Source organism: Phalacrocorax carbo, chromosome 3 (genome assembly GCF_963921805.1).
Source record: "Phalacrocorax carbo chromosome 3, bPhaCar2.1, whole genome shotgun sequence".
NCBI classification, from domain to species: Eukaryota; Metazoa; Chordata; class Aves; order Suliformes; family Phalacrocoracidae; genus Phalacrocorax; species Phalacrocorax carbo.
Window position 1 is genome coordinate 36416654 of NC_087515.1, and position 26398 is coordinate 36443051.

The 26398-nt window shown below is 47.3% G+C and overlaps 1 protein-coding gene across 1 annotated transcript; it reads left to right on the forward strand.

The window, feature by feature from the left end:
- Positions 1-267: 267 nt before the first annotated feature.
- CST3 (cystatin C) lies at positions 268-2724 on the forward strand. The gene is made up of 3 exons (XM_009511485.2): positions 268-557; positions 1086-1199; positions 2324-2724. The coding sequence occupies exons 1-3, from the start codon at positions 324-326 to the stop codon at positions 2399-2401; spliced, it is 426 nt and encodes a 141-aa protein (XP_009509780.2). The 5' UTR covers positions 268-323; the 3' UTR covers positions 2402-2724.
- Positions 2725-26398: the final 23674 nt, after the last annotated feature.

The following is a 26398-nucleotide window of genomic DNA, read 5'->3' on the forward strand; positions in this document are numbered from 1 at the left end:
CAAGATGGCTTTGGGGCACAGGTCTTTCCCCAGCATGCTAAGACTTCAGGGGCTACTGCAACCCTCTCCTCCTTATAGTGCTGGTCTTTCTGAAGGGAAAAGACAGCAGCACCAAGAGGGACTGCTGAGGGGCGCTTCTGGTGAGGTGCCTTGCCTCTCTGTAAAGCCTGCCCGCGGCCACGCCGAGACCCCTCACAGGGCAGCCTAGCCCAAGGAGGGGGCGGGACGGGGAGGTGGTGTTTTGGGCCGAGGCCGCGGCCCGCCCCGCCCCGCCGGCCTTAAAATGGCGGCGGCTGGAGCGGAGAGGGACAGAACGGGCAGCCATGGCGGGAGCAGGCAAGTGTCTGGCGCTGCTGGCCGCCGCCCTGATGCTCGCTGGCGCCGTGCTGGGCAGCGAGGACCGCCCGAGACTCGTGGGGGCCCCGGTGGACATCCCCAACACCGACAATGATGAGGGCCTGCAGCGGGCCCTGCAGTTCGCCATGGCTGAGTACAACAAGGCCAGCAACGACATGTACTCCAGCCGGGTGGTGCGGGTCATCAACGCCAAGAAGCAGGTGGGTGCCGCGGCGGACTGGCCCCTCCCCGGGATGTGGGGGTGTGTGTGTGTTTCGGGGTCGGCCGTGGCATCCTCTGGGGAGCAGCTGAAAAGGAGGTCTGTGGGATTTCTTTGGAGAAAGAGCAGTCCTCAAGTGTGAGGGGTTGTTCAAGCTGCATTTTTTTTCCACAGAAAGTGAATAAAATATTTTTTTTTATAGCTTAGATCTTGTCAATCTGAATGCCCTTGAGTGCCAAGTGTTAGTGAATAAGGTAATTTCCTTACGCTGCTGCTGAGTTAACACATGTCTTTGTTTACTGACTAAGGAAGCTGTGCTGTGGGACTTGTTTACTTGGATTTTGCTTCCTGTTTTTGAAAGGGTGCCAAGTGCATCCGCTGTGGAGGTTGCCACATACAATCCCCTCTGTACTTCTGGTTTCCATCATATAACCAGAAAACTCTGCCTTTCTGCTAGGCTTCTCTTGTCAGAGAGCCCTTCTATATGTGCTGCAAATAAAGCTGCTTCTGCCCACTTGTTTTGTTGTAGATTGTGTCTGGAATCAAGTACCTAATTAAGGTTGAGATCGGCCGGACAACTTGCTCGAAGCCAGCAACTGATCTCCAGAGCTGTACTTTCCATGATGAGCCACAGATGGCTAAGGTAGGCTCCAGAGCACAGTGTGTTGGCCCCTGTGTTTCCAATCCCTTCCCTCTGGCTGGCTTAGTATGGAGAGGTATGAGTATGTCCCCTGTCTGCCCCAGCCAAGATCAGAGACCTCATGCCTTTATGCTTAACAAGATATTGCCCTTGCAGGACTTGTCTTGCCAGATGACGGTGACAGAGAAGGCAGGGCCTTTTAGCCTGTTTTGTAAGTGGGGATCTGAGGCTGTAGGGTGTGAAGGACTGTGTGCCTCAGTCATCTTAAAAAGTGCTTGTGGTCTGGATCACAAGGATGTATGAAGGAAACTGGCAAGCCTACCGGTCTCCTGGCTCTCAGTCCAGTGTCCTGACTCCCCATACCATTCTTGGCTCCTCTTGTCTCGTGGTGATGTAAACGTGCTTGACTTGACACACTTTCCTGGGGGACTTGTTACTGTGAATAGTACTTTGGGCTAAGCATTGATCACAAGAGGCAGATTATCTCTGTTCTCTGTGCCTATCAAGTTGTTACCTGGGAGTCTTGTCTAATAGCAATGCTTTTTAAGGAGTACTTTATCTTTTCAGAAGAAAGCACCAAATACGTTTGCCCTGATGTGGCCTGAGCCTAGTTCTTTGATAGTACTTCATTACTTCTATTAATCATAGCGATAGGCTTAGCTTCTCTGTATGTGCCCTTTCTGCTGGCATGTATGAGAAGTGTAGCTGTGCACAAGTGATCCATTAAGCACTTAGCTAGAAGCTTTTGTGTACCATAACGACAGCTGCTGTGATTTGACACGTGGACATACAGATGAGCCATGCTTACCTGTGCCTGACAGCTTATGTTGGAGTATTACCCATGTGGAAAGCTTTCCTGTGTGTGAATGGGTAAAGGAGGTAACCTGATCTTCAGAAGTGCTGACTGCTCAGCTTCTCTGTTAGTGTTTGAGAGAAATGATTCATCCTGAGCAGGTACTAACAGGAGTGATGTTACAGGACGTTTGTCAGGAGAGTGCAAATCTAGAGAGCCATGGAAGTGGTGTACATTCTGCATCGTGTGGGCTAGCAAATCAGTGTAGAACAATGGTCAATGACACTGTTTATGCTGTTAATCCAATAACTGCTTTTTTTCTTTCTCTCCTTAGCACACCATTTGCAACTTTGTGGTGTACACTGTTCCTTGGCTAAACCAAATTAAACTACTGAAGAGTGAGTGCCAATAAGCCTACCTTGGTCCAGCAGAAGCCAGCAACCAGTTGCTCAGATTTAAAAGAAAAGCAATAACACAAATAGAGATGGGCTTTATCAATACATGTTAACTCCTTACATACGCTCGTGCTATGCAAGTTAAACTATGTAACCTTCCTTTAAAGCACAGTATGATTTCAACTTTTTCTTGTTCGTAATCACATTTTAGAGAAGCTGTTTTGGACTTCCTACAGCTTTCCCAATAAAGTAATTCCAACAACAGAAGCCTGGTTTAAAAAAAAAAAAGCTTGGTATCCCTGTTAAGTGACTACTGTAAACATAAAAGCTTAATTAGTAATTGCTGTGTTCAGTGGTTTTCTTTGAGCTTCTTCTGTCTTGGAGGGAGGGTTTGCTTTTTATTTGTGATATAAAAAGCCCAAAGAATGGGGTGAGAAGGAATGTGGGGCCCTGATCACAGGGGAGATAAACCATGTCTCCTTAACCTAGCCTCAGGTTTTGAGTAAGAGATGGAATTCTGTAGCCATTTTTACTGGATAAACACTCTGCTTTTGAAAACACTGCACTATGCAGCACTTCATCTTGGGGAGATTAGCCAAAGCTTGTACTAAGGCTGTGATCAGCGTGGGTCCTGGCTGCTGTACTAGTCTGTCGCAAGACTGCCTGTGTTTATGCAGCTGTGCTGCATAAGAATTAACCACTCTAGTGCCTTCCTGCTCTGCCTTTGGGGTGCATCAGGAACCCTTGCTTCCTGTGGCAGGTTCTATTCCTGGCTTTGTCTGAGCAGAAAGCCAGAGGGCTTTCCTTGTAGTCTAAGCAGTAGCATGACTTGTTTCACTTATAACCTGAACTATAGCTGGTGAAGCTGGAGCAGTAGCTGTTTTGGCATGTGTGCCTAACCCACGACAGCTTCAGTTTACAAGTAGAGATGGGTGCAGGATTGCCTGGAGTGCATGGGGGCAAGCCTGTCTCTGGTTGGGGGGGTCGGTGGAATGTGTATTGTGTGTTAACTGGGGGAATTTGAATGATGTCTGATCTGGGCAAATGCCTTTAAATCAGCAGGCAGAGAGGATCTGCACCCAAGAACTCTTAAAAGAACTGAGATGTTTCCTGTTAAACTATGATGAATTTGTATTGCAGGGAAATTAGGGATACTGTACCTGTGTGGGAAAGGACAGGTGACCCTGATACCCATAACCTAGTTAGCCTAAGGACAGCCTAGTGCAAAAACAATGAGAAAGTTAGTAATTGGTGTTAAGTGGATAACTGATAAGAAAGAAACCTTGTTATCGGCCAGTGTAGTTTTACAGCAAATGGGTATCGTCCACAAAATCTGGCTTTATTCTGTGAGTGTGCATGTTTTCCAGAAGCAACCCTCTAAATCGAAGTGGGTGTTTAAGCCTGGTGGGGTCTTTCACCGAGTCGAGTGTGCTGCTGCTTGTTTCAATAAGTATGGCATCGTGTTTGGGGTTGGTGTGAGCATCATAGGGAAAGACAGCTCCAGATCTAAGAAAATGTATCTTTTCAATGTCTTTTGATGTCCAAGAACCCAAGGAAAAAGGACAAGGAAGCTACCCTGAGCAGAAGGCAAGTGAGATTGGAGCTTGGGATCATGCATAGGAGGGGTCTTTTGGTTCTTCCTCCTGGGGAAGACTGAAATGAAGGAGCAGGATCCCCTCGAAAGAAATTTCATCTTTAGGTAATAGGGGAAGGAGTCTTGGGAGTGGTCAAAGGTGCTGAGGTGAGCAACAGGGATGCTTCTTGTTTTGCATAGCCGTAATAGTGCATTTCTTACTTCGTCTTGTTTGTTATTCTGTGTTTTGAAGTAAACTTATTCCTTTTGGTGTAAATCTCACCCAGGGATGAAGCAAGTCCAGTGCCCTGTCATGCCCTAAGTTAATCCTCAAGCCCAGGAATCCTGTGGCCAGGTCTGGTGGACCTGCTTTGAAAGGAAGGTAGGAGGGGTGCAGAGAAGAGCTGCAGAAGTGATCTGATGGCTGGAGAAAGCAGCTTGAGGTGAGAATTGTAAGGATGATGTTATTCTTTGCCTAAAAAATGTTGTCTCGATGAGAGCTAATGCAACCACATCTTTGGGCATGGAGGGGCTCGAATCTAATGAAGGAGAGCAAAACAAGAGAGTAACCAGTAAACAAGCTTCTGGTGCGAAATACAGCTCCCTAGGAGTGCTTCTTCTGTGGGTTGCTTTCTCCCAAGGGAAATGCCACTTCCCATCATTGCTGGGGTTTGATGAGCTTGTGGTGAGCACAAGGCCAGATCTCGATTCATGTTGTCAGCAGGATGAGCTGGTTGCCCGACACCGAGGATCTCCGTCCAGCATGTGCTCAGATCGCATAGGAATTATTCTCCCTGCTTCCCTGCCATCATTGCTCTGAGTGCTGTGCACAAAGGTGGCCCATTTCTCTTGCCAGCCAGGTCAGTGACTGTGCAGGTGCCTGTCTGCCACGTCGTTGGGTCAGTTACCCTGCCAACTGAGGAAATCCTGGTGCCAAGCCGCTCAGGTGCCCCCACCTGTCATTTTTCTAACTAGTTCCTTCATTCGTACGTGCTTATTCTCTGTTTTCCAGTTTATCTATACAAGCACTAGGCAGTGGTGAAGGGCTCCATCATGCTTTTGGTGGGTTTTCCTGTGTTTCCCTTTTATCGTCTTGGCTTGAGGCCTGGATGGGTAATTGCACCAGTCTCCTTAGTAAGGAGACTAGGCAAGAAATGAGGATGCAAATGGATGTAACCGGGCATTTCCACCATTTTGCTGTATTTATTAGCCAGCAACACTGAACAGCATGCGGGAAAGAGTGGCCCTGCCAGAGAAAATGAGAGTTTGAGTCTTCTGAGCTCCTGAATTCAAAGATACTGTGTTTTCATGTTGAAATGCCAATGACTAAGGGCACAAACGAATGGCACAGGTTACCCCATGATCACAAGCTGCTGAGTGTCAGCCTTGGTGATTGTCCCCTATGTGCTCTCCACTTGGAGCAAATGCTAAAAAAGGCTGACCTAATTTAAGCACCTTCCACTTTGGGCTGTGTTACTTTGCATTTGCAACAGGCTAAGAGCATTAGTGGAAGTGCCTCTGCCAAGAGAACTTTGCTTGCAGGTCTTTCTGCTTGGCTGGCTGCAGTAGCTGGGTCAGCTGAACTCTGAGCCCTTATTTTTGGCTGTATCTGCTGCCTGACTTTTTCAAGTGTCAGTGACAGACATGAAGGAGTGACCAGGAAGTGCTTATTTCATGTTGTCTCTTGTTATGCTTTGCTTGTATCTGACAGATCAATTCTGGGGTCATGCTTCCTTACACTTAGGGGGGTCAAAGCTCTGCTGCTGCTACAGCTCATGAACCCAAAGCTTTTTCCTGGCTCTGGGACTCAGGGAGGGATTTAGGGCCAACCAGCTGAGAAGTGTAGTATACCTTAGCAGTGCCTGCACCTGCAGACCCATACTCACATGGACTTGTAGCTCCCAGCTCTGCAAAGCACAGCTGTGACACAGAGCTGTGAAAGTCATGATGCTTTTGGAGCCTGTGGGCATTACTGGTGTGCCACAACTATGGCATACTCAGTTAAAGACAACAGGGCTGTATCCTCATTAGTGTGAACAAACAGAAGTATTGATCCCACCTGACCAGGCTGGCAGCATTCACCCTAGCTGGCTCTTTTGGGGGGCATCTTATATGTGTGAGAGTCTGAGATAAAAAGCAGCTTTACCATGAGAACTGAAGAGCCCAAACACTGGTGAGAAATGCGGTACAGGTTGCCTTTGGCTTTTCCACCATATCTGGGACCCTCACCCACACACCATCTCTGCCCATGACCGAAGACCTCATTTAAGCTTAAGCCTGGGTCCCCTGTGCCTACCTGAGGTACACCAGATGTGTCCTTATCTCTGGCCCTGGCTGCTGGACCTACCTTGTAGCTTTGTCTCCAGCCCCTTCTGCTCCAGATTGGGCTCCCGGGGGGGGACTCTGGTCCCAGTTCATCTTCTCGCTGTGTCTGGGGCCGTGATGCACCCTGTCCCACCCTTGGCTTTACCAGTCATACTGAAACCCCACGGGACTGTGCCCTGTTGGGGAGGGCATGGCCAGTGCTGGGGGCCCCTCAGCTACTGGCTCATCTCTTACTCTTGCTGCTCCCTGTGACATTCCCCTGCAGGGTCTTTCTGATGTTGTTGAAGCTATCTTAAAGATATCAGCACTCCTGCCAGATGAGGATGCTTCTGTCTGCACACAGCCTAAACAGCAATTTCCTGCAATTATGAAAGCAAATGACCGTGTGAAGATCCAGGTCACCCTGCAGCCCTTGGGCTGGGCTGTCCAGTGCTGTTGCCAATGTGCATGTGCTCAGGATGTACAATATTGCTTAGCCTAAGGCATGGAGGCTTCTTAGTGAGTGTTTGAAGGTGCTAGGTTGTTTGTATTCATCGGTAATATGCAATGCCTTAGAATCACTGTAGTGTGGATCCTCCAGGAGATCAAATTTACTGATCAAACCCATGTCCCATTTTGAATCTTGGTGCTTTATCTTTTGATGATCACACTGGAGAGGTAAGACTTCAGATTCCTTTCCTTGTGGGATGCAATAGTGATCTGGAGGTCATTTCTGCAAGGTTAAGCAGGAAAGTGGGCTGAACATGCACCAGCACTGTACCCAGGTGGCTGAGGCGGCCAACAGCATCCTGGCTTTTATCAGCAATAGTGTGGCTGGCAGGAGTAGGGCAGTGATTGTGCCCCTGTACTTGGCACTGGTGAGGCTGCACCTTGAATAGTGTTCAGTTTTGGGACCCTCACTACAAGAAGGATGTTGAGTTGCTGGAGCATGTCTGGAGAAGGGCAATGAAGCTGGTGAAGGGTCTGCAGAGCAGGTCTTATGAGGAGAGGTTGAGGGAACTGGTGTTGTTTAGCCTGGAGAAGAGGAGGCAGAGGGGAGACCTTATCGCTCTCTACAGCTAACTGAAAAGAAGTCATAATGAGGTGTGTGTTGGTCTCTTCTCCCAATTTACTAGTGATAGGACGAGAGGAAATGGCCTCAAGTTGTTTCAGGAGAGGTTTAGATTAGATACTAGTAAACATTTCTTTACCAAAAGTGTTGTTAAGCATTGGAACAGGCTGCCCAGGGAGGTGGTTGAGTCTCCATCCCTGGAGGTATTTAAAGGGCATGTAGACATGGTGCTTAGGAACATGGTTTAGCGGTGGACTTGACAGTGCTAGGTTAATGGTTGGACCTCATCATCTTAAAGGTCATTTCCAACCTAAATGATTCTATGGTTCTAAGTGTCCTGCTGATGATGCTGGGTCTCTCCGTGATTTGTCACTCAGCTTTGGTGGTGGCCTGCTGGTGAGAAGGTGGGAGGGCAGGTGCCTGGTTCCCCTTTCCAGGCAGCATGGTCCAAGACTTGGCAAGGAGAGGTGAGCAGGACTCTCAGTGCCCACCTGTGTGAGAAGAGCAGCCAACCTGTAGGCTCCACAATGCAGATCCCTGCTGTCCCCCTCTGATACGGACGTGGCTCAGTGTGGCAGTGGACCTTGGGGCAGGACTCAGGGCTTGAGGTGACACTTGCTATGTTCTATGACACTAGCCTTTCTGTGTCATCACTCGCATGGCATTGCTCAACCTTGGTTAGTGGTTAGGCTCATACTGTAGGATTTTGCAACAGGGAAGAAAAGGAGAAGCTCAGCCGCTCGTCTCCATGAGAAGCTGGTGCATGAGTGTTGGGGCGTGTGCTGGGTGCTGTTTCTGACCTTGTTGGCAGCGGGTGTGAGTATGTGTGTGCGTAGGACTGATGACGGGTAAACCTATCTCTGCTTCCAGCTGGAGAAGAACCACCAGTGACCCATGATGCTTCCATTGTACTGTGTCTTGCTGGGAGACACTTGTCCCCGCTTCTCCACCAGCTGAGGAACGTCATACCTTGTGTCATACCATCTCCACCCCTTTTCTTCTAAGCACCCCGGGGTGATCTGGTTGTAGCTGGGGCGAGGCCATCATCAGCAAGTGAAGGCATCTCCTCCCTCTACTTACCTCTTGGCCCATGTCTGCAGGTAGGTAGTGCTGGAGGTGGCTCTTGCCGCTCACCGTACAAACAGGCGTCCTGGCTGTTCACAGCAACAGTCTGTAGGGGACACTGTGTGACAACATCACTTCATCCTCTCCCCTTAACCTGGAGAATGACTGGAGGGGGAAAACCGAAAGAAGCTTAAAATAAAATCTAAGCATGTAGACATTGTATCAATTTAAAAAACAATCATGTGAGCAGTTAGGAACCAATATGAGTGCAAAAAAGTGAAACTTTCTCCCTAAGTGACTCTTCTGATGTAAATGTGTGCATCTACTCAGTTGCAAGATGATCCCATAGACAAGCTAAACCCAGCAGGATCCCCTCTGTCCTCCTGTGGAGTACAGGTACCGCAAAGGGCACTACCCAGCTACTCAGGCCTGGCCAGGGAATTGATTTTATATCTTGAGTATAAAAGTTGGCAAGAAAAGAGTGGTTTCAGGTGAAGTAGTGATGTTTACACTAAGCATACCCCTCTCCTTTGTCCTAGGTTAAGTCCTATCTGTACAGTTGAGCAGTGGTTTTCTTCCCTTCTTAAGGGGCTAAGGAGGGAAACCCTGACATCCCTGGAGAAAAGTTACCATTTCTGGGTGCCAGAAGTGGCTAAGAACAGCTTAAAACCTGTGGTATTAACATCAGTCAAGCTTGAATCCTCCTTGTTCCCAGTAACGTAGCCCACCCTTGACTGTGGGGTGGGTGGTGATATTGCTGCCACCCTCAAGGCCTCCCATGCAGAGACATCCTGCCCTCACTAGTGATGAGGAAAACATGGACCGCTTATCTCTGAACATCTTCAACCCTCTGTCATCTCCTGTTAGAATTGCTGCAGTGACAAGTTCTGTGAATTGCTACAGGACAGAGAGGAAAATGAAATGCCACCCTCAATCACATGGCAGCCACAATGACTGCAGGGCTGGTGATCATCTCTCTTCACCCCGTTTGCTCCTTCACTGTTGTAGTCCTGGGCTAACCAAGGTGCAAGACGAGTTGTGCCAGGACCTGTCCTAAGCAGCTGCCTAGGGAAGTTCCTACCTCTGGGTACCAAAGGCCAAAAGCACAGTGATTTCCACCCCCACAGGAGCATCAGGAGACTTCCGTGGTTAGTAAGGCTAGCGTTATCTTGTTGATGGCCAACCAAGCTGGATGAAGCCAACTGTGTTGATGAGAAGAGGCCGGAGAAAAGTTTGGCTGGGCTTTTTGGGTGACTTCAGTCTGCAAAACCAGCCATGCTAGTTCTAAGCATGCCTTTTCTGGAGGAGAGGGGGCACCAGAGCCGTTTGAAAAGATGTTCTTTGCATACCATGTTGCAGCTTGTCTGTGTGAAGCTGGATGTACCAAACTCTGTTTGAGCAGAGGTGTGATTTGGTGAACCTGGGGGTCACATGGCTGGTCCCAGAAGGGGTTTCTGGGAACTCTTCAGGAGCAGGCTCCCCTCAAGAAGAGCAGTAGCCTGTAAGGTGAAATTAGCTTTGGATCTCTGAGCCTGGCTTGGCTGGGCAGATTGGCTAATTATACTGACCTTGCCATGTTAAAACTCATGGGACTTGTTAAGATGACTACAGATTTTTAATTATCTATTTTTCCTCCCTGGATAGTAGGTCTTTTCACTGCTTTCTCTGTTAGCCAGAGAACATAGTCGGAAATCATTTTCCTAGTCAATCCAATACTTTGTCCATTTCCTGCACACCCCAGGTGGCTCAGTGAAAATTATTTCTTCTGCGAAATGTTTGGAGAACAATGAAATGTAATGTTTCCACAGCTCTGACATGCTTTTTGCCCAGCTGTCTTGCTCAGAGGCTTTCTAACAAAACTGGCTCTGGGATCTCAGTTAGATAGGAAGCTGGAGAACCTGCAAGAGACTTTTTTTGCTCTGTGGCAATTTAAACTACTGTCTCCCAAATATAGCTAATGCTTCTTGCAGATGCTTGTGCTGGGAAAGCATGAAGCAGCAGAGTTCAGATGTTAGAGGAAAAGGAGCACAGACATGCTTTCAGCAATCCAGGACAAATCAAGAGCTCTCAGAAAAATCTCATTTTGACCCCTTGATTATCACCTCTAATGTGAAAGAAAGCCCAAAGCCTGCACTCACTGAGGGAAGCAGTTGCTATAGAGAAACCCAGTCTGCAGGAGAAGAAGGTAGAGCTAGATATTTAATCCCCCAAGCAGATGTCATTGGGGTCCACTATGCCTGGAGCTGCATGTGGGGAGATAGCTGTGCTTTGTGCACACTGTGGGACAGGTTGATGTGTGGGCAGGGCTCACAGGAAAAAAGGCTGGTCTGTGCTTATGTCTGGTGGGGTAGGATTCATCAGGGAAGAGCCACGGATTCCCTAAAATGCTGGTTTCCACCTCATCACATGACAATCACTGAGTTGATTGTCAACTCAGTACTAACTGCAGAGCTTCTCAGCTGATAGTGGAGGAGCGGGAAGGCAGGAGGGAAAATGCCTGACAGGTTTTCAGACCCTCCATTGAGTTTGCAGTGCTGCAATTAGCAAATCCTGAGCATCCTCTGGCTATCAACAGAGCCAATTTGATTGGAAAGTAGTGAGAGTGAGTAGTGACTGAGAAATGAAACACTGGCCCAAGACTGACACGTTTTGGTCAGATTTCAGATATCTACCACATTTTATACGGAGCACACTGAAATTAGTCTGTTTGCCCTCAGAATGGGGAAAAATGCTCAGTGCTTCACTGCATCTGGGGCTAGGAGGGGAGAGAGGAAGATGATGATGTTGCCTCCCCTTATGTTGGCTATCTAGAGAGCTTCCAGCCAGGACCAATGCTTGCTGCGCTGTGCAGGGCCAGGATGGGGAGCGCCAGCTGGTGCAAAGCTGTGGCTCAGGGATGCAGTCCCCAGCATCCTTGCCCATCCTGGGGGTGATGCTTGTGGCAAAGCCTGGTGTAGAAGACAATTTTTGACCTAAAGCAATATTGTGTGCTGAAGTGACTTGCTTGGAAATGAGCCTGTGTCTGGGCCTGCGCTATAAGCTGCATGCCAGCCTCAGTGGTTTTTGTCTTATTTTTTAAAGAGGATTGGAGAAATCTTCAGTTCTTCAGCACTTTAAAGGAGAAGTGCTGCTGAAAGGAGACCTGTGAAAGGGCTGCAGTGCCTGGTGAGCATCCTGTTGCCATTTGGTAAACAACCCCAGCCTTTGTTTTCAGAGAGTGGGACCAGGACAGAGGGCTGCTCTTGGCTCGAAACCCCTGGGTTGGGCTGTACAGGACTCTCCTCATTGGTGATTGCTTGGATGTGCTTGATATTGGGTTGCTGGGCTTGCTGAATGCTGGGTGCACAGAGCATGGGATGGGACTTGTTTGGTGGCTCTTACCTCCATATGGGACAGCTGGTGAGGGGAAGTTGATGGTGTGGTCCTTCCCCATTCTTGTGTCTACTGATCTTCAGAAAGGTAACATGGCATGGTTAGCAGGGAGGAGCAGGGGTAGTGGTGGGTTGATGGTTGGACTTGATGATCCTAGAGGTCTTTTCCAACGTTAATGATTCTATGATTCTATGATTAATTTCCAGCAGGGAAAAGTGGTCCCAGATACCTGGGATTAAGTAAAGCCTTCCTTTCCCCAGTGCCGAGCTAATGCTCTTACCTCTTGCAGCCTTGTATGTGTAACCTAAAAACTTTCCACAGGGGGTCACCATCTTACAGGGGATGCAAGACCAGGCTAGGGATGCAAGGCAGGCTGGTTTCTTATCCTTACCAAAAACAAGGCAGGGCCAGGCATCTGCCACAACCCCGTTCCTTATCCCATCAGGTAAGTGGCCACCTCCGCCCAGGTGCCTCCTGGAGGAAGGTCTGATACAGCCTGCCTGGAGCCACATTTTGCTTTGATCACCCAAGCAGAAGGGCACTAGAGGGACTGATGCTGCCTCAGTCAGGCCCTCAATATCCTGGATGTCCCAAACAGATGCTCTCCTGCAAGATCAGTGCCCATTTTTGCAACTCTTTGCCTGGATATTTCCATTGCCAACAGATACCTCAGCATCTTGTGTCCAGGTGGACCGTAAACTGAAGGAAATTATTCTAATTTCACCCCATCTTCTTGTCCTGCTTCTGAGGATAATTAAGCTGTTTGTGTAAGTGCAAAGAGCAAAACCAACTAACTGTATCTGCCTCTAGGTGGAGAGAAACATTTATCGTGTTCCTTGAGATCATGATAAGATACTTCCCGAGTCTTCAGTGCTTTTGAGTTTTCTCCCCATCTTTTGAGGAATGCAGACATGAACATGCTTGTCCTCCACAGCTGATGCTATGTATGCCCTGAAACATGTTCTGCACATATAATCTGGTGCTTAGCATGCAGCAAGCCTCAAAAATGCATGTTGCGTTCTAGGCACATTCTTGTTTGTCTGCTCAGTATAGAGCAAGGAAGAAACACCTCCCTGCCTACATTCTAGGCAGGTGCAACCAGCCACACTTGCTGGTTCAGAGGCATGGTTTATCTGAGGGACATCAAATACCAATGCAGTCAGCAAACCCCTCCCCTGACATGCATTAAGATTGCAGAAGCAGTCCAGGAGCAAACACAGGGCTTCCCTGTTCTGCTAAAAATCCTCCAGCAGCTCCAGTGGCACCCACAGCTGTGACAGTAGCCAGAGTCCACATTGGGCAAAGGGCTGTGTGCCATGAGCTGCTGTTATTACACTTATGCTGCAGCTGGATCAGACAGAGAAGTGGGAAATGGAGCAGAGAAATGCCTTGTCCTGCACTGCCCCACTGCTCAGTGGCAGAGGAGCTTATGCACTCATTTTTTTGGTGCTGGGTTATTGAGTGATTGTACATGGATTTGGTTATTATGATGTACATACAGACTGGAGAATGAGAGGCTGGAGAGCAGCTCTGCAGAGAGGGATCTGGGAGTTCTGGTTGATGGCAAGTTGAACATGAGCCAACAGCGTGCCCTGTCAGCCAAGAGGGCCAACCTGGGGTGCCTGGGGTGCACCAAGCACTGCATTGCAGCCGGTTGAGGGAGGTGATTGTCCTGCTCTGCTCTGCGCTGGTGCGGCCTCACCTTGGGTACTGTGTGCAGTTTTGGGCGCCACAGTATATTAAGAATATAAAGTTACTAGAGAGTGTTCAGAGGTGGGACACAAAGTTGGTGAAGGCTTTAGAGGAGAAACCGTATCAGGAGTGGCTAAAGTCACTTGGTTTTTTCAGCCTGGAGAAGAGGAGGCTGAGGGCAGTCCTCATCGCAGTCTGCAGCTTCCTCACAAGGGGAGGAGGAGGGGCAGGTGCTGATGATCTCTTCTCTGTGGTGACCAGTGACAGGACCCAAGGGAATGGCAGGAAGATGTGCCAGGGGAGGTTTAGGTTGGGTATTAGGAAAAGGTTCTTCACCCAGAGGATGGTGGAGCACTGGAACAGGCTCCCCAGGGAGGCAGTCATGGCACCAAGCCTGACAATATTGAAGAGGCACTTGGACAACATCCTCAGACACATGGTGTGAATTTGGGGTTGTCCTGTGCAGGGAAAGGAGTTGGACTCGATGATTCATGTGGGTCCCTTCCAACTCAGGACATTCTATGATTGTATGATTTTTTTTGCTTTGTGATTTCCATAATTTTGGAATAGAAAATGCATTTTGCTAGATAGCCCAAATATGATAAAAATAGTTTCAGAGCTTTAGTCATGCCTCTGCAAGGACAGGTCCTGAGGCTGTGTAAGAAAGTATGAATACTGAAATATGAGCATCCTTGACCACAGATCCTTCACTACCCTTGTACCTGGCAGGTGCTCAGAGAAGCAATCAAACACAAAGATTGACAAATTATATTTGCGGCTGTTACAAATTTTATACAGATACCAACATAAATGTTTGTGGTTAAGGGCTATGAACTGCAAAAATGTTACACTGGAGATATCTCATTGTGATTAGCTCCTCAGGAAAACCAGGCTCTGCATAAGAAAATATTTCCTTCTGTTGGTGAAATAATTGGCTGTTTTTCAGTATGTTGCCATAAGAAAAGAGGCAGAAACTAGATGTTTCTCCATCATGATCAATAAACAGCAGGAGTTATAAGATATTAATGACAGATTAAATTAATTCAGTGATTCTTCAGATCTCTGGCCTAATAGAAATGCAGTCTATTATGCTTTTGTAGAACTTTGCATTACTTTCCCAATAACAGTTACTGACGCATGCCACTGCGTTGCTTGTAAATATTGGAGATGCTGAATACCGGCTTCTTGTACTGGCAGACCCAGGAATGAAGGGGAGTAAACCATTGACTCTGCAGACACTGAAACCACCTTTTTTTGATAACAGTGGCATTTAGTCCTGGCAAGTAAACATCAAGTGGGAAACTGTCTTTATGCTGCCCCAAATATGTCTCAGGGCCACATGCAAAGCCAGCAAAAGTCATATGCACACTTCTGAAATTAGTGGTAAATGTTCTCCCCCTCCCCAGGAAATTATTGCCTGGAAATTACATGAGATCTGGAGGATTCAATTAATGTAAATACCTGGGATTGCCCCGTGGATTATTAAAACAGAAGAACAAGAGCCTTACTCTAGTTGGCTCTTGGACCCCTCAGGCTATTAACATGCATAAATCTTATTTGCTTTGGAATTGCAATTAGCTCCCTTAACTGCATCAGCATAAAGCAAGTATCTCATTTTCTACAAGCCTTTTTTTAAAGGTAGGCTGAGATTAAATGGCTTGCAACCCAAGCAGATATAAAAGCTAGTTTGTGGCAATGCAAATGATGTGATATATGGTATAATTGGGATCATTGTGCAGAAGAAATGAAAATCAGGATAATTTTTTGTTTGCTGCTGGTTGCTTTCTTGTTCCTGGGATATTATGCCATCAATTAAGAGCTTATTTCTTCTGTCTGAGGGTGACAGACCCCTGCTTGAAGCAAGACTCGGAAAAATGTAAATTGTCTTGTATCAAATGGAAAAGGTTGCGAAAGTACAAAAATTAATTGGGAGTGCTTGGCTCAGAGTCCTCGGGTTGGTCCTGGCTGTGCCCAGGTCAGGCATGGCTGGATTCCTTGTTTCCTGCCAACAGCCAAACGGAGTTTGATGAGGCAGTATGTGAGTGAATGCAAGATGTTGAGTAAGGGACAAGGGGTTCTTGGTAGCACAACGCAGCACCAGCTGCACTATGAGGGCAGTGTCTGGGGGAGACAGGACATCCCCTCTGAGCCCTCCTGTAGTCATACAGGAAAAGTATTTGCATTTTTTGAGTCCCCAGAGAGCTCTGCCACAAGGTCCTGCTCCCCTCAACACCTGCTCAGGGAGGTGGAAGGCTAAGTTTACATACTTTCCTGGAAGCAAAATAGCTACTAAACAGCTACTGAAAGTTTATATTGAGGGTTGTCTTGTCATTAGCTGCATCTCAATCCTAAGTCACTGGGTTTGGAAAGAAAGCTTCAATAAGAGCAGACCGATGATTATTTTATCTATCCTTCAATTTAAGGACAAAACAATACAGTGAGATTGAAGGAAACCTTTTGGTTTCTGTGCTTAGTAACTGAGTTTGTTTTGTGTCTGACGTGGGTGACTTCTCTTGCTTAAGACCCACTTGGCTCGACACCTGGTCAAAGCTAACACTGTACTCTGAGGTCATCGCCAGAGCAGAGCGAAAGCATCTTTTCACACACATCTGGAGACCAAGACCGGAGCAGCAAACAGCATTTTTTGTCCCCTTTTGGATTTGATCACTCGCTGCCATTTTTTGGAGGATTTGGAGATCTGAGACAACACTTAATTCACTAATTTGAGTTCCTCTCAGGGTAACTTGACTTGAATTGTCTGTTTTGCTCTTAATGAATTTAATGCTATCATAGGCCTGTTTTGCTGATAGGTTCTATTTTTATTATTATAAAGTACCATAAAAAGTGGGTAAGACCTCCAGACTGCACCAAAAAGAAATAGTTCTGAGAATGAAGGATGTCTAAGCATGGCTTCTGGTTACTTGGTTCTCCTAGACCCTTGACTTTACCTTGCGCACCAGAGCCCAACACAGGTACCAGTGGTTTCCAAGGCAGAAGCCCTCTGTGCATTAAAATAACATGTTATCTGGACGGGGATTTCAGGTGGTACCTTATGTGAGGATTTGTTCTTGCAAACTGGAATGCTCCCAGCCACCATGGGTAACTAAAGCTCAGATCCTGCTGTTGTGCTGTGAGGGATGGAAAAGGAGGCAGCAGGGTTTTGGGGAGGTTTATGCAAATTTGGCAGAGGTCAGGATGGGGGTGGCAGTGCTGCCTTTTCTCCCTGACTGCCTGCCACCGCTCCTGTAAGGATGCACAAGTCAGTGTTGCCTGAACTGAGTTTATCTGTAGTCCTCATAAAAGCCTAATAACCCAAATATTACAAAAAGGCAGTATTATTATTATTATTATTATTATTATTATTATTATTATTATTGCACTTCCAATTGTATTAATGGGCTTTACCCTGACTCAATCAGAAAAGCCTCACGAATGAAATGGTTAACATTCTATGCAAAATCTTCACAGATTCTATCCCTTCTCATGGGTGTCACATTCACCCTTCCACCTCTGGGTCCTTCAAATGGGACTTCAGTCTGAGTCACATGGAGAAACTGGGTGCTCACAGTGAGTTATCCTGAGATCTTGGCACGGAGGAGTCTGAGAGTAGTGGTGGGTTTACTTTTATAAATTTTCTTAACATTTTCTGCTTACATGCTCTTACATGCTCACTCCAGTAGTGACCACGCTTTGACCACTGTGGGTTGTGTGTGCAGACTGGGAGCTCAGGTATCACTCTTGCATGGAGTTGGCCTCACATTTAGACATAGCTAAAAGAAGTCAAAATTAGTTTGGGCCAAGGCATGCCTTGAGGTCTTGCACTGTCAGGGTAGGAGAAAGCTTGTGGCCTTTTACTAGCAGTGGCACAAATCACATTTACTGGGCTGTGCTGGAGCTGGAGTGAAATCTCTTGAAACTCCCAGCCCTGCAGGCCTGAACAAAGAGTTTTGGCAGGAGCTGGAGGGATGCCAAGGAAAGAAGAATGGCTGATCCTAGAGTAAAACTCATTCCACATTAATCTGGCGGCTGCAGAGTCACTGGGATGGTGGGATGGTGGATGAATCAGGTGAGAAAGGCTTGCATGCATGCATGCATGCACGGTGCAGGATGGATCCTGGCTTGCCCCTTTTGCACAGGGGAAGATTTTTGTCCTCTGTGGGTTTCTATAGTGCTACGATATGGCCCCAGGTCATGCATACTGTCGAGGTGGTTGGGCTGGAGCACCTGCCCTGTGAGGTTCAGCCAGGAGAAGGGACAGTACAGGTCCCCAGTACTTCAAAGAGGTCATCTAGAAGATGGGCCTGGGCTCTTCATAGCAGTGCATGTTGGGAAGAGGAGCGAGCAGGCATAGACTGAAACAAGAGAGGATCAGACTGGATTCCCCCCTTTCATCAGCCAAGCACTGCAACAGCTTGCCCAGAGAGGCCGTGGGACCTCTGCCATTGGAGACATTCAAAAGTCAACCAGGTAGGTCCACGAGCAACCTGCTTAAGCTGGCCCTGCTTTGAGTGTGGTGTGGGACCAGGTATCTCCAGAGCTCTTTGCCAGCCTGCATTAATTTGTGACTCCAGCTGCAACTGCCATGTTTCCAAGGATGTGATCTTTGCAGTGCAGTGCAGTGATTTTTCTGGACCTCTTGCAGGGCAAGGTCTATGTTTTGTCCTACTTGTGAATGGTAGCAGTAGGTTGATATACTGTACATGTTTCATGGCTTCAGGCTGTTGTGTCACTGCTATGCTCTTCTGCTCCCCCAGCATCTTAGTGGGTGGGGGAAGCCCCACTGAGAGTCTGTGGACTTCCAGATGATATTCTGGTCACTAACATCCAACTTCTTCCGGTTCACCCAAAAGGCAAGTATGCAGGTCCGTGTATCTCCATCTGTCGCAGGGAACAGGCAGGTCCACCACAGGTTTTACGAGGTCGTTTGCTTGTGCTGAGGCCTGCGTGTTGGCCAGGTTGGCCTGTGGGTGGCTCTCAGCTTGGCAGAGAGCCTTGGTAGAGGTGACAGGGAGCCAAACTGCTTCCCACAAGACAGCATGCCCCAGAAATCAGGACTGGATCTTAAGAGTCTCGGTTTTACTTTCTGGCTCTGCTGCTGGCTTTTTGGGTGATCCAGGGCAAGTTGCCTCATCTTTCTGTGCCTCAGTTTCCCCAGTCTGTAAAATGGTGATAATAGTGAGGCACCCCCACCCCCATCTAAAAAAAAAAAAAAAGTTCCAAACCCATTTGAGTAGAGATATACATATATATAAACATTCACTGCTGTGGTTACACAGGAGCTGAGCTCTTATTTTGGGGCGAAATTTTCTCAATATGGGGCAATTTTCTCAGTATGTAATTTTTAATTTTTTCTGGCACCCACAGAATAAACAGCATCATAATAATACAAGCAATTTTCAGTTTTTGCAGAGGAACATTTTGTAACTCTCTCAGTCTGGCCTTCATGACACATGGGTCAATTTACTACTTGGAGAAATTAATTGTGCTGCAAGGCATCAGCATCTTTCTGCTTGTGCACTTTCATGCTGGTGTAAACCTGCTATGATTATGTATGAAGTTCTGGAAAGAAACATGGAAATGTAATGATATTAAGTTTCCCTGAAGTGAACCCACCTGTAGAGTTGAAATTTTAGGATAATTTTTGTTAGATAGTGCTGCTGTTGCCTGGACAATTTTCAATGAATATATAACTATAAATTGTTGAGATGCTTGCCTTATTTTCCTGTTCAAGCTTTCCCAATTCTCAGTGAATTAAAAAATAATTAGAAGATAGACTTTATTCATTCCCCTTAAAGGAAAAGAATAATTTCAGGCACAGCAGGGTCTTCATTTTCCATAAACTGATGCGAGAATATAACATTGATTTTTTGTATTGCAGTTTTGTTTTGTTTCAAAGTTTTGCACTGAACAAGTTACCAACATCTGCTGTGCACATGAGACCATGTAATTCATTACCTGAAGTAGGTCTGTGCTTCTGAAAACCTGCTTTGAAGAGGTTTGAGTAGGGAGGAAGCAATAAGAGTTAGTAAGGATTCACCTTCCTCCTGATCCTTACTAGGATGCTAGTACAATTTTGGGGGGGTCCCTCCAGCCAGGAGATGCTGTTGGAGAGGCTATAGGACAGCAAAGCAAGGCTTAGCCACACTGGCTTTGCTGTGTGTGCAGATGTTTTGGAACATGTATGCTTGGCAGCACCATCAAGGGGTGTCAGGTACACCCAGATCTCTGAAGACTGGCCAGAGTGGCCAGGGCACACACGTGTCTGTGAAGGGCAGACATACAGAAGATGTATGCAAAATGCATACATGCAAATATTTTGAGGCAGAGCAATGCATCAGCTTGTGGAGTGACACTGGGATGGATGTGGCTCAGGTGTTGCAAGACCTTGGCGTGGGGCGCAGGTCAGCTCTCTGCTGCACAGGGGAGGTTCAGCCAGGGGCTGGGAGCTGTAGCCTAGCAAAGGGACCAGGGGTGGTAGTAGCAAAGGCCACGAGTCTGGCTGTGTTGGGGATGAAAAAGCTGTGGGAAAAAACAGGGAAAGCCAAGAGCTCTGGTCTCTGGCCATATTTCCCACTGCTCAGTAGAGCTGGCTACCCCCTTACAGCAAAGTGAGTATCAGTCCACCCCCATTTTTTTGCAGCCCCGTGCAGGTAGGTAGAGAGGACAGGCTGCTGCCAGCAGGTTTCCTCCCCAGCTGACTATCCTTTTCTGCTTTGCTTTACAAAGAATGCATTACTCATTCCTTTTGTTGCCACCAAATGTTGGCAACCAAAGCAGGCTAGGAGTGACATCTCCCCAGCAGCCTTCAGAAGCACTGGGTGTTTAATTGCCTTCTTCACCCCAGGATAAATAAACCTTCAGAGCCTCAGCCTCGAGTGTTTAATCAGAGAAGTTACATTTTTAAGGGATTTGATCGCTTGATCTCTTTGCTTAGAAGTTTTCCTGCTTCTCCTTGATGAGCCAGACATGCTGACAGTTGGCAGAAATCTTAAAGATGCTTGTTCAGAAGAGAGCTGTAGTTGAAATATTTTTATTCTGATTTATACTGGTGACTATCGAATGAAGAAGTTGAAAATGGCAGCGTGGTGAACACCGCTCACTGACATTGGCTTATTCCCCCTGAACATGTCTTTCTCAGCACAACGGCTGTGCTGGCTGCTTACGGGGAAAAATGACGTTTTCACCAGGACTCCTGGAAAACACAGCACAGCCGTGCTCCTGCATCCTTGCAGGGTGGTGGACAGCAGCAGGAACTTGCAACCTGCCCACCTCTTGCTTTTCCCTCTCTGCTCCTTGTTTGGTTCCACATTACTCCCATGCAGTAGAGCAGCTCCAGCAGGAGAGATGTGATCATGGATCACTGGCTTGGAGAAAACCTAGATGTTCTTCCCATGTTGTTCAGGAAGGAAATTCAGTAACACCACATCCAGGTGCAGAACTGACCCTGAGTCACCCGCATCCCAGAGGAGGGACCTGTGGCAGAGGACAGGTTGGTGCAAGCCCAGGAGCATTGGCAGTGCAGCAAAGGGAAAGCTCACTGCTCGTATGTATTTCCTTGTATCTCTCAGTGGGAAGGTTTTTTTTGTAGTTGATGTTAGAAATGCCCCAGTACAGTTGAGTGCAGGCATGTTTGAAGAGTGAACCCCCAGGCAGCTGTAGGTTGGATCTCGTACAAGTCTTCTTGGAGCCAGGAGTTTGATGGTACAGTATTGATTTCATGTTTCCTGTTTAATTAGATTTTAAAATGACCACTGTGTTGTCCTTCAAATTACTGATTTCAGATGATCACAAACCTAAGGTGCTACTTTTGTTATGAACTGACATCCCACAATTCATAAACTTTTTTTACCTTGGGAAGGGGAGGAAGAAGCGGTAAGGAGTAAAACCACTTTTGGCCAGTTCTGGTTAATTAAGACGGAGAAGGAGATTACCTCTGCTGCTAATAGTTTCAGAGAACAGCTGCTGTAATTATTCACTTCTGTTATTGACCTGGGCTGTAAATTTTCAGCCTTCCACTCCAACCCTGCGGTATCCACCCCTGTGCAATGTTTGCAGCTGGATGCTGCTCCAGCATTCGGCACCCCTCACTTCCATGAGTGCCTCCAGGGCGCATCCCTCCCCCAGCACTGGTAAATGGAGTGTGATGTGGCTTCTGCTGAGCTTGCTGTAAGGAAAAGTCCAAAAGCCAAGCCAGAAATATTAATTCCCATCTCTTCCCCAGGAGGAAATAGGGCAGTAACAACAACACTCAAAACTGAGCTTTTCCTCCCAGAGAGCTCATCAGGAAAGCCCCAAGACTGGAGAAGGAGGGGAAGAATGTACACAGATAGAAAAGCCTTGAGTAATGCAGGTCCTCTCCTGTGGGGATACAGCATCTCTCTCTCATTCAGCCCCAAACTCAGTCTTGCGTCAGCCCCTTTGCCGTGCAGCTATCCTCTGTGAGGATGAAAAAAAGCTTTTTCCTTGTTTTGGAGATGACCCCCAAAGCACACCTAAAAAGGCATTTAAGATTAGATAAGGATCTTCAGATAAAAAAAAATAAACTCAGTCTTATCTTTCAGTCATAAACCCACCTCCCACAGCTGACTGTGCAATGTGCTCCTGACATGTTCCTAATTTCATACACACAGCATTACCCATCTCCATGCTGTCTAATGTGTGTTTGTAGCACCAAAACCAGGCGGTGCAACTGAAAACGATATGCTACTTCCCATCTGTGGAGGTTAAAATCTTTCAGTAGCCACCAGCTTTGCATGGAAAAGGCTTGGGATTTGGTTGATTTTCCACATCAGCAGGTGATGGGAAAGGTCTTGTTCCCTGTGGTTGGGTGAGCATTGCTGTTCTGTGCTGTTACAGGTATTCCTGTAGCTGCAGTTATACAGATCCATTGGTCCTACCCCTGATGCCCTTTAATCACCAGGACTCTTCAACACTGGACCACAGGAGCTGAATTCAAGCATGCTAAAGTGCTACCGAGCGGCTCAGCCTCCTCTGCTTTCTTCCTGCAAATGTTCAAAGTACCAAAGCTGAATTTCATTTGAACACATTAGCAATCGTTGTTTGCTCACTTCCTGCAAAAGCCCCCACCGTGCTGGGCTGAATACTCATGAAAAGCCAACATAAGCATGGCTATTTCACAGAAAGCCAGTTGCGAGTGATCTGTTCGATTGCAAGATTCACAGTGTTTGCTGCACTGGGAAATTGCACATCACTGATCAGAGAGCAGAATGGGCTCCCAGAGCTGCACGCGAGGAAGATGTTTACAGCAGACCATGCTGAAGCAGCTGGCTGCTGAAGGCTGCAACACTAAAGATGCTTGCAGATAATTTAGGATGGAGGCACCTTCCCAGTGCTATTTCACTCTTGCTGCAAAGAGAGACTTTTATCAAGGGAAGTGTTCTAGGCAAGAGACTTTATTATGTTCCCTGTGACATTGCTAGCCCTGGGAGGCTTTTCTTGTCCCCTACCTGCCTGCGTGGTGTAATGAGCACGAAGAAGCATGGCTCTGGGGCTGCATCTTGCTGCTGTTGGTGGTAGCAGGACCTCCACGCTGTGGTGGGGAGGTGCTCGGTGTTGGCTGTGGGGAGCCAGGCAAGAGCAGAACTTGTCCTGCCATGCCCAGGTGCCCTCTGAGGGAAACTTCTCCCCTTCTAGGTATATCCTGGTCTCTGCAGAATTTGGCTGAGCAGTCCCATGGGCACACTGCCTGGGACAAAGCGTGGCAAAGTCCCCTCACCTCAAAATACATAAGCATGTCATTAACGTGGCACCTTCAGCCGAACCTACCCTGAACCTCTATGGGACCATCCCCACCTGACAGACCCCTTTTCATACCTCTCCTCTTTCATTTTGTCCCAGTAGAATGAGCATTATTTTCCATCTTTTCCAGTTACCTGGCTTCATGCAAGTCAAGCACTTTGGCCGAGCAGTGGTATACATCTTGCCTTTGCTGCAGGTCATAACGCTCTAGATGATGTCCAGATGTTCATGCCCCCCACAGCATCCTTCTCTCTGAACTGGGGAGATATGCATTTGATAGGTGGACTGTTCAATGGATAAGGAATTGGTTGGATGATCACATCCAGAGGGTAGTGGAGACTGGTGACAAGTGGTGTCCCACAGCAGTCCATACTGGGACCAGTGCTGTTTAATATTTTCATCAATGACATAGACAGCACGATTGAGTGCACCCTCAGCAAATTTGCAGATGACACCAAGCTGAGTGGTGCAGTTGACATGCCAGAAGGACAGGATGTCATCCAAAGAGACCTGGACAAGCTGAAGAGGTCAGCCTGTGTGAACCTCATGAGGTTTACCAAGGCCAATGGCAAGGTCCTGCACCTGGGCTGGGGCAACCCCCAGTATCAATACAGGCTGGGGGATGAAGGGATTGAGGGCAGCCCTTTGAAGAAGGACCTGGGAGTACTGGTGGATGAAAGGCTGGACATGAGCCAACAATGTGCACTCGCAGCCCAGAAGGCCAACCGTATCCTGGTCTGCATCAAAAGCAGCGTGGCCAGCAGGTCAAGGGGGGTGATTCTGCCCCTCTACTCTGCTCTGGTGAGACCCTGCCTGGAGTGCTGCGTCCAGCTCTGGACCCCTCAACACAAGAAGGACATGGAACTGTTGCAGCGGGTCCAGAAGAGGCCACAAAAATGATCCAAGGGCTGGAGCACCTCTCCAGTGAGGACAGGCTGAGGGAGTTGGGGTTGTTCAGCCTGGAGAAGAGAAGGCTGTGGGGAGACCTTACAGCTGCCTTTCAGTACTTAATGGGGGACTATAGGAAAGATGGGGACAATCTTTTTAGAAAGGCCTGTTTTGACAGGACAAGGGGTAATGGTTTTAAACTAAAGAAGGGTAGATCTAGACTGGACATAAGGAAGAAATTTTTTACATTGAGAGTAGTGAAGCACTGGCACAGGTTGCCCACAGAGGTTGTGGAGGCTCCATCCCTAGAGACATTCAAGGTCAGGTTGGACGGGGCTCTAAGCAACCTGCTGTAGTTGAAGATGTCCCTGCTCACTGGTGGGGTAGTTGGACTAGATGACCCCTAAAGGTCCCTTCCAACCCAAAGCAGTTGTGATTCTATGATTGTATCATTCTGTAGTGATGTATAGGATGATGAGATGCCTGTGATGCACATACTTAGTAAAAGCTGTCTCAATTTTATGAGCAGAGTTCATCAACTCATAAGTCACAAACATAATCACTTTATTAGGGGGAAATAAGCAGTTACTACTATGACTTTCAGTAGTATTCCTATCTGGATTTATACCATAGTCCAATACAAAATCCCCCAACACTTTAAAATTGGTATTTTCTCTGCTTGATTTTGGAGTGATGTCTTTTAAAGTGATGTAACTTTTAAACAGCACTGTGCACCCCAGCAGCAGGTAGCCGGAGGATTTGAATCCTGATGGTGCAAATGCATTTGACAGCAACTTGCTTACTAGGTCGTAAGTCTACATACATGGTAGGGTCCCCACTTCTTAGATTAGTAATGAGATGAAGCATGTGCTCATATGCTTTCAGCTACAGCAACAAAAAGCAAGTATTTATTCTTTCTTCACAGGGCAGTCAGCCCAGGTCTTGGCCTGCAATGTTCATCCTCTAGGAGCCAGACCATGATTAGACAGAAGAGCACAGACACAAACAAAAATGGGAAAAACCTCTCTATCCAGGAGAGCAGTAAGGTTAGCATATTGCACAAGATCAGAGGATTATTCAGATTGGCAGGGACCTCCGGAGGTCTGTAGTCCAGATGAGTCAACAGTGAATTCAGACCAGGGATCTTTGGGCTTTGTCCTGCTGGGTCTTGAAACTCTCCATGGGTGGAGACTCAGTCACCTCTCTGGGCAATCCATTACAGTGTTTGAACATCCTTACAGTATTTTCCTTAAATCCAGCTGGAACCTACCATTTCAACTTATTCCTGTGCCTCCGTGTACCAGCATGAAGTTGGGCTTTGCCTCCTCAAGAGCCTCCTTGTAGGTACTGGGGGCATGCTGTTACGTACCCTTCAGCCATCTCTTCACGAGGTTGAACAAACCCAGCTCCTTCAGTGTCTCCTCATCGGGCAAGTGCTCCTGTCCTAGACAATCTTTATGGCTGGAGGAAAACACCGTCAGAAACTCCCTGCTGCATATTTGCTGCAGGCTTTGTCGGGGTTGATCTCCTTGACTCTCCTAGTGATGCAGGTTTGCATTGGCATACACTCTTGCTGCTTTACTAGGTTCCCTACTTTTTCCTCTCTAGGCCTCTGATCGCTGATGTGTTTGGGGCCCCTGCATCCTTTCTGTCTCAATGATGCCAGCAAGATTTTTTGGGGCACAGGACGAGTGTTGATGGGAAGGCACAGACAGCAGCAAACCATACTTTTTTGCTTGGTCTGCCTGCTGTATTGTTGCATGGTTTTCAACAGCTGGACACAGAGCTGGCAAGTAATCCACCCTTTGTAGCAGGAAATGTAGTAATTTCCCTTTATAGCATTATAATTGAGTGGACCATGTAACCAGATACAGCCCCAGTGTGATTGGTCTGGGTTCTAGCCATTTTAAAATTGTTTTAGGAAGAAATTAGATTTCATATGGTGGGGAGTTGAGACAGAAATGTCTAAATTAGAGGTGGGGCCAAAACTTACTCAGTATAACTCAAATTCAAATGGCTCAGTGATAAAGGAGGAAAAGACATCTCAACCCAAGAAAGAAATTTTTTGCAGTAAAAATGATCGTTCATGGGAACAGCCTCCCCAGGGACATGGTAGAGTACCCATTGCTGGAGGTTTTCAAGATGGAGTTAGACAGGTTGCAAGGTAATCTCGTCGAGGCTGCTTTTCCCATGAGAGGTTGGACTAGATGGACTTTCAAGATCCCTTCCAACCTGGACTGTTCTACGGTTCTATGATTCTATGATTTGTTTGGTGCTTTTTAGATAATA

Excerpts from the sequence above, each read along its gene's own strand:
- CST3 (XM_009511485.2), top strand. The coding sequence starts at position 324 with ATGGCGGGAGCAGGCAAGTGTCTGGCGCTGCTGGCCGCCGCCCTGATG. Across the intron at positions 558-1,085 it reads TCATCAACGCCAAGAAGCAG|ATTGTGTCTGGAATCAAGTA; the intron begins GTGGGTGCCGCG and ends GTTTTGTTGTAG. Across the intron at positions 1,200-2,323 it reads ATGAGCCACAGATGGCTAAG|CACACCATTTGCAACTTTGT; the intron begins GTAGGCTCCAGA and ends TTCTCTCCTTAG.